Source organism: Temnothorax curvispinosus, unplaced genomic scaffold, assembly GCF_003070985.1.
Source record: "Temnothorax curvispinosus isolate PA1 unplaced genomic scaffold, ASM307098v1 QBEX01011515.1, whole genome shotgun sequence".
Taxonomy (NCBI): Eukaryota; Metazoa; Arthropoda; class Insecta; order Hymenoptera; family Formicidae; genus Temnothorax; species Temnothorax curvispinosus.
In genome coordinates this window covers 1,433,329-1,443,547 of record NW_020221295.1, presented here as the reverse complement: position 1 = coordinate 1,443,547, position 10,219 = coordinate 1,433,329, and the positions used below count along the sequence as shown (strand labels likewise).

Below are 10,219 nucleotides of genomic sequence, written 5' to 3'. Positions count from 1 at the left end.
CAAGCGTCATATTTACCTACTATCCTATTCTGCTCTTGTTCGTCATCCATCTCGGTATTTTCGCTGGAATCGACAGCTGCAACGTGCAAAATAGGACGCGATATACTATCAAATGCGATCCGAATTTCCTCTTACGGTATCTCTCTTCGCAATCGCTGTCGCGCGCGAGCGCGAAAGAGAGGGTACGAGGGATAGAAGCAGCGGATATATATGCGAACGACTTATCTTTATTACTTACGAGCTCCTTCGGTGTGAAAGCGCAGTATCTCCGACGGATGGCTCCATCCGTAACGATTTCTGGACAAAACGACCGCTTCGTAATGGGTCGCCGCGTCCAATCCCGTCAGGTTGAAGGAGCGAACATGCACCGGGCTGATGATGTCGTTGCCACCAGCGGGAATATACAATTTGTGCCATTCGCTCCCAGCACCTCTCTACGAGACACATAAAAAAATAGACTCGGAACGATCATATTAAAATTGATCTTTAAAGAACAGAGGAACGTAAGTCTTTTCAGAATAATCCGTTTGATATAATATTAATGCTGTACTATATTGTTGTATAATTATAAGAATTATTATACAAGAATGCGAAACAATTTACAGCCAGTCGAGTAGTGAAAACAAAATGATTACATTTTTATTTTCTTACTGGCTGTACATTTAAATTAAATTAATTTTATTACGACTTCTTTTGACATCAATAAAACTCACATTACAATCCCGACATATTCGCACGTTTTCTGTAAATTATGTCGAGGCGATTCGGGGAAAAGCACGGTAAGATGAGGGAAATGAATCACTCCCCAAAGAGAGAAAAAATACTGATTGATAAAGCAGCTCTCAATCTTCGTAGAGCGCGTCGAGAGAGAGAGAAAACAATTTTGTTGCTTCAATATTCTGCATTTCGTTTTGCTTCCGACGTCTCTTTTTCCCCTTATTGCGGATTCACGAACCGGTTAAAGCAAGAAACGTATTTTATAACCGAAGATTCTAGTAATGAGCCACCCGGGCATTGCCTTTTGTTCAATTACTCCTGCGACCCTTGCATGCGCGGCGGCTATCAGACCCGTAACGCGAGCGACGCACGAAACCGTGGACTCGAATCCCACGTCTCAGGAGAGACGAGACGAGACGTCGATTTAGTTCACGCCGATTTTTCCCGAGATTTCGCGTGACACGCGGCTGTATATCCTCTCTATCGATTTAACGATTTCTATCTATGACCGAGAATCACCCTCTCACCCTATATTTGCGAAACCAAAACTGGTACTCGATGATGGGACTGTAACTGTCGACCTCCCAGATGAAGTTGTACGACGCGCTGGACGTGCTGCGCGACTCCTTCTTGAACACCGCCGGATTCGCGACTCCCGACAGCTCGACGATCTTCTCGGTGATTCCCAAGGAGTTCGACGCTCGGCAGAGATAGGAACCGTAATCGGCTGTCCTTACCACCCTTATCAATAGACTGTGATCGTTCCCGGCGTTATGTTTCACTACCCGCGACGTGTACCTTAATGTCTCGTTGTTAAAATACCATTCAACCTGAAAAAATAAAACAGACGCATATGAGACTCCCATAATCTGTCGGAGTCTCGAGACATTAATTTTTACAACTTCTCGTTACACGAGATCGCTATAACGTTATCCCGCTCGGATCGATTACCAAGTGGTAACGTAATTCTCCCTGACCCGCTCGGTTCTTTTTTTTTTGCGAGGAAATAGAAAAAAAGGTACGGTAAGTCACGTCCCCTACGAATCGATTTGTCACGTGCGACTGGCTTTAAGGGATCACGGTGAGAAATTGCTTGGCAGATAGGAGGGGCGGTTTCATTTAGTTACCGAGCGTGAAGAACTCGTTGAAATCTAAAAGACGAGTAACACGCCGTAACGTCAGAAAAATATTTCGTATTTGTATTGGACGTCGAGACCCCGGCCGATCGATCGTATCGTATCGGATGCTTCGTTATCGTGTGACATATAAGAGGGACAATTTTACTCGCACCTAAGTTTCGGTGCGGGAGCGTGAAAATTTATTTTTACAATATATTACGCGGGGAAACCCTGTCGCACCCCTGTTTCATCTTTCAAAGTATTTTACGTTGTTTTGCGATTAATAAGGGTGCGGAGATTATTCGACCGGGACAAGTAAATCACGTGGACACAATTTCGCATTGGCCTCGAAAGAAACCAGCGAGAAAAAAGGGAGGGGAAAAAGAGGGAGAGAAATACGAGATTTTTATTCCTGCAGAAATAAATTCCACTCGCGCGTCTGTTTTTCGACTTGCTTATTTCTTGTGGAAAATCCTGATTTAAGGGCTTCAGAAGTAAGTATATATATATCGAGGAAACGTCTACAGCCGTTTCCAGTGCGAAGTCCGCTCGCACACTTGCGATGCAATTAAAAGTCTGATTAGGTGCCACGAAGTGACTTGCGCGCGTTCTTAGCAAGTTGCGCCGTTAATTATTGCTCGAACCGTTAATTAACGCGCAATCACGCACCGTTGACAGTCTTACAGTAAAGGCAGCACCTCACCTTTGCCTCGGGCCAGGCGGTCACCGTGCAATCCAGTTGTACTCGTATCCCCGGATACGCGTGCACCCACGGTTTCTTCACGTGGATCTCCGGCTTATCTGCGTTTTTTTTTTTGCATAGGTACTTAGTGCAGTGTTGAAAGAGAAAAGTCTCGATTGCGATTAATATATGCTCGAGTTAATTGCTTCAGGGCGATTTCGGCCGAACTCCGATTAACTCGATCGGCGATTAATTCAACCGGCAGAATCGCTTCAAGCAAAATTTCAACGCTATTAAATTCGTAATTTCAAATTATACTGAAGTTGAATAATTTTTAACCATTCCTGTAAGTCGCCACTGCTCTTACTCTTATGTCGTTGATTTAACTAAAACGATGTGAATTTAACTAAACCAACGAAATTAAAATAACACTGTTTTGCGTTAAAGTAATAAATTTCAATACACACGTAGTAGTTGAAAATAACAAAATATTATTTAACTCGGGATAATGGTTTAAATTTCATTCCTTAATATTTAACAGTGAAGCTAAATAATTCGTTTCTGACTTAATCTTTCTTCTCGTAGGTTAAACAAGAAATTAATTCTATCCACGTTTAACAAAATAGAACAGGTACCGTTTGATAAGTTAAGGAGTTTACCAGAGTTTAGTCGAAGTCACCCTTAGCCATTTAATCACACATTAAAGCGCACACGCACACACACACATACATATACGATCGTGTTGTTTATGTCTTTAAAGCAGCACTTCTGAAATGCACGTAAGACCTGCGTTTGATGTCGCAAAAGCGAAAGGATATTGTTCGCGCACCGCGAAGGTTGATTAACATCTGCAAAACACTCGTTGTAACCGTACAATCAGCATAATTGACTCCGCTCATGCGTTTGATTGGAATACTAAAGGGAGCAATCTGCGGCAATTTCTTAATTGTGCTGCTACGTGGCGCGAGGAGTATAGGGCGCGATTTGCATGATCGTCTCGGTATACGGGGCGGGTCGTAATTAAACTCGATTAATCGCGGGCGCTCCCGAAACGACTTACACATCGCAAAGCCCGTGATACAGTTAATAATTGAGTAACACATGCGGGGTGTGCCGTGTCTAGCGCGAGATTAGATGCAGACGCTCTCGAACGGGGGGGGATAAACCGAAAACTCACATCTAATACGTAGGTCTACGTGCGCCTCCGCGGGATCGCCGATTCCGTTTTCGGCGACGCAGGTGTACCTGCCGGATAGATTCCGATTGTCGGCGTGAAATCTCAATTGCGGTCGAGCGTCCAATAATGGGATTTCCCCGTCCTGCGAAGAAGAAGAAGAAGAAGAAGACGTTTATTAAAAATCTCGCGGGCGGACATCCGCGTTATACGTTCGTTTTCTTTTCTTTCTTTTTTCATCCCCCAGGGTTTCCTCCCTCGTCAGCGAAACGTTTCCCACCATCGCACTTTGACGCGCGGATCGCGTAATATCGTTGGCATAGGCAATGGTATATCGAATAGCCCAGAAATATCGATTACCTTCGTCCTCCAACTTATGATGGGGGCCGGGACACCCTTCGTCACGCATTGCATTTCCACCCTCTCCCCGAGATTGACCTCCAGCTCGCCGGTCGCCGGCACCGTCTCCGCGCTGGGTGGATCTGAGCGGAATGGAGCGCGAAATAACGAACAAATAAATTTCTCCGCCGTTGTACGCGTATAAACTGACTTTACACGTCGTTTACACGGCTCATGCAAAATTCAGATCTCCGCCTCGGCGGGCGAGGCGGGCTCTCAGCGGGGTCTTCTCTGAAGAGAAGTCAAACGGTTGGGAAGCGGTCGTAGATAAGGCCGCGCTCGCACGAAGACGGATAGACGCGTCTCAGTTCGGATTCGCAAACGCAAACGCGAGAAGGACTCCTCGAGAATCCCTTTCGCCGCGTCGCGTCGCGTCGATCCGCCTCGGTGTACAAGAGACGGATTATCCTTCGGGACTCGGGACGCCACGCGCGGGGGACGCTTATCGCGGGGGTATATATATATACGTTGGCTAGGAGGGTATACTCACACATCACTTCGATCTCGTGTACTTGCGTGACGTGTCCCCAGGGAGACGGTCGGATCGCCTGGCACACATACTCCCCGCTGTCCTCCCGCTGCACGTGAAGGACCCGCAGGCTGCCGTTGCTATACAGGGTGACTCGCTCGGGCGACGGCCGCTCCTGCTCGAAGCTGTCGGCCAGGAGGACCTCCTCTCGCCACCATCTTACCCTAGTTTGCGCGCCTACGCGCGGAAAGAAATAACAAGCTTTTTCCGTGCATTTGAACTCTGAGATCACCCCGTCTCTCCCCTCCCTCCCCCGTCCGCATTGTTACCGAGCCTAAAGACCGACATTCGGACCCGACACACGTAGTACTTTTACTACCTACTAACGAGGGGTTTACTAACAAGAAAGGAACCTCGGTGGAGCTCGCTTTTCTTTCTCTCTTGCTTTTCAAACAACGTGTATTATTCGTGCAGAGAGACGTACGAAAGAAGAGAGGAAGAAAGGTACATGCAAATACATCATAAATAGCAACGTTCGTCTTAATGAAGCGGGGCTTTAACAAGACTCATGACGACTCATTTATAACGACTATCCCGGCGATACAAAAGCGCAGCTCGCGGCAGCTGGCGCGCAGAAATACACACCCTTTTCCACGTTACCCACTTTATCCTAATTCTGCACGCCCGTATAGGTAGGAACAACGACGTTTTCAAAAGACACCCTCGGCGTTCGTTATCGCGTGTGGGCCGCGATTGCGGTCCGGGCCTGTGGAGTGTCGGGCAATTTCGTAAATGGCAGTAATTCCACACGTGCGCGCGTACGGAATACGTATACTGACGTAGGTATACTCGACGAAAGCGGACCGGGGGGGCTAAAGCGGGCGCGATTAATCATTTCGGGAAGACGAAGAAACGCAAGGAACATAATCGATCGTTTATAACAAACGACATACCCTCCACGTAGCAAGGCAGCAAAACCGTTTCGTTCTCGTAGGTTTTCACCGTCATTGAGTGGTCGCGGTTTGTCGCAGCGTAAGCGCCTGTAATAATATACACACGTATATACAGATACACATATACTCACGAATATAATATAATAATAACTAAATTGTCATTTAACGACGTCGCAAGCGCCAAGGCGATCGCCGCATTGCGAAATCGCGTTCGCGCCTCCGCGTGCGCCTTAATCGTCCTGTTTTTCTCTCTTTACGATTCCCGACACGAAAAATTCTCCCCTTCTGCGTTATTATCTCGCACGCGCGCAGTGACCGCGCGGAAATTTATTTCCGCAGACCTCGAGCATGCACGCGCGAGAGATCCATTTCTTTCTTTATGATCGATCGCGCCGTAAGTACGGCGCCCCGCGTCCCGCCGTGCTTGCATAGCACGCGGGCGGTGCGGGTCAGTTCTTGCGAAAGCGAAACTACAGCGCAATTATCCCTTCGCTCGCACGCACGCACTTAAGGGGAGCGCGTACGTGGGGAGGAGGCTCGGATGAATCGATTGCCGAAGTTGCGTGCGCCCAGGGTGGGCGAGCAAACGAGGCACAGTTTCACGTGCGTCCCACCACCCTCCCGGCTTTCCCTCTCGAAAAAATCGATCCACATACGGAAATACGGCTATAATTACGCCGCGCGCCGCCGGCGTATGTAAGGAGAGATATTTCAGTCCGATTAACCCGCGCGCGCCGCGTTCGACCGCGTATACGAGAAAACTGGGTTGCCCGAACGCGTGCTCCCGGGTTATCGCGACGATTATCTAAAGTGGGAAAACAATAAAGTAAAAATTGAATCAATCATTCGCGTAAGTGCCGCCGCATTCGCGGAGGCCGTGCCCGCGTATAGCAAGGAGGGAGCTTTTAAGAAATGAATATTTCCTCGTCTCTCTCAGGGATCTCCGTAACGCGCCCGCGCGATTCATTTTTCCTCCCTCTTAATCCGCTTGCAAATTTCTGAAACTCCGAAAATTTTAACGGCTCGAAAACGTCAGCGAAAAACCCCCCCCGAGCGAAAGATAGCCGGAGCAAAGAGGCCGCGCGTTCTAGTTTTTTTTTTATCGCTCTTGGGACTCAATTCCTCGAGCACGAGTATACGAAGCGCGTGCGAGAATAACGAAACGTTACGGTGTCCGAAACTTATATAATTTATGAACGACATTCTGACTATTTTCCGACATCATTTCCTCTTTAAAACGACACGACATTTTCTACATGACTTCTACCTTCAGGGCAAATGTTCTCACAGTCCCGATAATCACCAGCACATATCTCATACGATACCTGTTATACAGACGTGAAGTATCCAAATGAGGAGCACCATCTTTCAGAAATAATTACACCGCGCGTTACACCGAAATTGTCCACGCGAAAAATTTCGTATCGAGATCGCACCGAAAAAAATACGCTCTTTCGTCGTGCACGTGACTCTCTCGGTCCTCCACGAGGCACTGATGGTCCCGCTTTAAGATGTGATTCGAGTCCCGCGCGCGATCTTAAACACACGCGCACGCACCGACACGCACACGCACATGTGTATCATCGCACGTAATTATGACCACTTGTCCATCGCGCACGAATCAAAAGGTACTCATGCCGCATACGGCAAGTCCGTGCCGGCCGAAAAAGTGACTCTTTCTCATTAATTACGTTCCGTCCGAGTGCCAATTATAATATTTATGAGCGTTGCAGCGAACAGACAATTGTTACTGTTATAAAAAAAAAGTAATAAATGTAGAGAAATTATCTTTTGTTAAAAATATAAAATGTACCGATAAATAAAAATGTTCACGCGCTACGCGCGATTGAAATGAATTGAATTGAATTAAATCGATTTGCTTGAAATACTTTTAATGAAACAATCGGGACAATTATATACGCAGCATCGAACGACGGTTCACGTTGAACTGGCGCTTCTCCGAACGAGAGCGCAAGATTTGAGAACCACCGTCTTCTGTTGCAAAGCCGCTGCGCTGCGCTATAGGGGCAGGCATAGGGTGTCCACCCACGAAGACCAAAGGCATTCTTCTATAATTTGTTCAATTTACGCACGGTCACACACCGTGTATAGAGCCATTCGCCGGAGTTACCCATTAGACCGTTAATCCAATAAGCGATTCGCCGCTTCAACGCTTCTTAGATCATTGCGACGGCTTCCGTCGCGTGTCCCCTCTTTTATAAATATATTATAAATGAAAAAAACCAAATGAAAGTAGCCGCCAGCCTCGAATATCGCTGATGTAATTCTGTCAGTTTTACGTTTTTTTCGCCATTTCAATTATTTCCGCTCTCACAATCGATTTCATTTAAAAATGAAACTTAAAAGTCCACGTAGCGCGTTATATCTCATATATACATATATATCTTCATGCTGACGCGAAAAAGTACGCGTTCTCATTTATTATTACTGAATTATTTCCCGGACGAACCGTTTACCCCCGAGGCAGAAGTAGCAATAAACGGTTAACACTTTATCGCCGGCTTTTAACTCTTTCCCCCCCCCCCCGGACGTCCATCGCTGGATATCTACAATTCAAAAATCTGAATACTTTATGGTGCATGGTGCGCTGTAAAAAACCTTTATGCATAAACGCGCAAGCCGATCTTTTCACGGGCGTCTGCACGCCTGATTCATTCGATCAGCTTTGGCTCTCTCCTCGTTTGCGAGTGAAAAGAGACGAGCTGGCAGCTTGCCGGATGTGCTATAAATAATTGTACGCTACTACATATCAAAGTATCGCGCGAGTAATAAGTAAACAAATATTATGTGTCACAAACAGTCGCTAAATTAAAGATTAGTAATCTTATATCTTCACATTTTTAATTTAATTCGAATAAACGCGCACAGATATTTTATTTCACTAGATTTAACGCTACAGAAAAAAGAACATTGTACATTGACATTTTTGTTTCACTCGACACGTTCTTCAAAGCGGAATCTCATTTCGGCGATCTCGTCTCGCACGAGTAATTAAGTGCTCGGAAAAATGTGTAGACGACACCGTGCCGTGCTCGAGGATGTCCAGGCCTCCTCGGTTCTAACGGCGGGGACGAAGGACGAGAGATTACGAAGGAAAAGTAATCCTCCTCGAGCTGCGCGCCCGCTGTGTTCGTGCGAATCTATGTGAATATACTTAATCCAAGTCGAGAGAAGAAGGTGCTCGAAAGCGGTTCTCAATTATCTGATGCATCCATTAAAGCGCCGACGAAGATCCTCCTTTAAATGGATTTCCGAAGAAATCTGCCGGGACAGCCGAGCTTTCGGCGAGCTCTCTCTGAATCGTGATGGATCACCGATTTATTTTTCCCTCGTCTCACGTCGCGGAGCCGACTCTTGACTCGCCCTTATAACGCGTATTCGTAAGACTGCGATACCTTCGAGTGTCGCGTCGAGAATTTCTCGTGATTTATATTCGAGCGAAAATCCTTGGCGAAGAAAAATATATATAAATTATTATAGAATTTACTCGCTCTCTGTATCTGCTTGATTATACATTCGCGCGTGTCTTCCGATGTAATGATTAAATAATTTAATTTATTAATTTTCATTCGCACGGCAAACAAAAACATTTGAAAAGATATTCGAATGCATTTTTTAGAAAATGACGAGTTCGATAGGTGACAGGGCGAGAAGTTGAAAGGGGACGATCTCTGAATGTTCTTTTGCCATTGCTCACGCGACAAAGAAAATTACGTGGCAGTCGCGTATTCACGCCGCGCTAGCTAAAAAGTTGTGGCTTAATTGGCAGTAATTCACCGAAGTACCGGTCTCGCCGTTCCGATGATCGTGCCTTCCTCCCCGGTTAAATTGTGTTTACGGTGATCTCATAAGGCGGTATCCACCGAGAGCGGAAGTGAGAGGTCGCGGTTAGTATTTCTCTTGAAAACTTTATTTCTCGCGTTAATTGTCGGTCGTCTTGGCGCGTTCATTGGTTATACTTCATTCTTTTCATTTTTCCAGAGAAGAACTATTCTTACAAATTATCTGCACAAGTTTCTTAAAGTATAGCTTACAGCTAGGAATACGAACTGAAGCTTTACGTTACATTGAAGTGCTATGCATTAGCAAATAGTATGTTTATATATAGTGAAAACGAATCTATAAGCAATATAATACATATACAGAGTAAGAGTTAGAGAATAGAATTAAATTCGCAGTTTACAAATAGTTTCGATTTACGCTGTATGTACAAAATTAATGTATATAATGCATATAAATTATGTATATTCATATATCTATATATATATATGTATAGATTATAAATAATACTTTTCTAGCGTCTAACTTCTCTTTATCATCTTTCATTTTTCAATAACTTCCTGAAAGCTAGCGTCAGTGTTAGAAAATATAAGAACGTATATGGGCAAGAAAATAAAATGAATAATGCGATAATAATTTTAATCCTTTTCTCGTTCGTTATAGCACAAATGTGTTGTTAGGCCAAACGTTCTGTATCTTACAGCCATGGGTGCCACGAGCGATCCATTCTGCAGAGATTGTCCCGCCGATTAAGATACCAGCGGGCACGCGACCGTCCCCGACCATGTCCTCGGCGATGCGCGTGGCGATGAGCTGAAAATGAAATTTACAAAAATAATGCATAAATAGAATACTCAAAAACGCGAGCGCGCATGTGTGTGTGCGTGTGTGTGTGTGTGTGTGTGT

General features: G+C 45.5%; 2 protein-coding genes across 2 annotated transcripts in view; both read right to left on the bottom strand.

Annotated features, from left to right (window-relative positions):
* Window positions 1-13: 13 nt before the first annotated feature.
* LOC112461600 (limbic system-associated membrane protein-like) lies at window positions 14-7,090 on the bottom strand (the record flags this gene model as incomplete). The annotated part of the gene is made up of 9 exons (XM_025026917.1): window positions 6,838-7,090; window positions 5,513-5,599; window positions 4,581-4,796; window positions 4,052-4,173; window positions 3,695-3,836; window positions 2,539-2,636; window positions 1,245-1,547; window positions 239-434; window positions 14-76 (listed from the first exon to the last, which is right to left on the bottom strand). Coding segments are annotated over exons 1-9 (1,267 nt in total), but the record flags the coding sequence as incomplete, so codon positions are not given.
* A 2,754-nt stretch (window positions 7,091-9,844) lies between these two features.
* The window catches only part of LOC112461578 (hybrid signal transduction histidine kinase B-like), an 18,741-nt gene continuing 18,366 nt past the window's right edge, over window positions 9,845-10,219 (bottom strand). Inside the window, exon 6 of the mRNA XM_025026870.1 lies at window positions 9,845-10,126. Within this exon, the coding sequence (XP_024882638.1) occupies window positions 10,011-10,126 (116 nt within the window). The 3' untranslated portion in view covers window positions 9,845-10,010. The remainder of the gene's footprint in view (window positions 10,127-10,219) is intronic.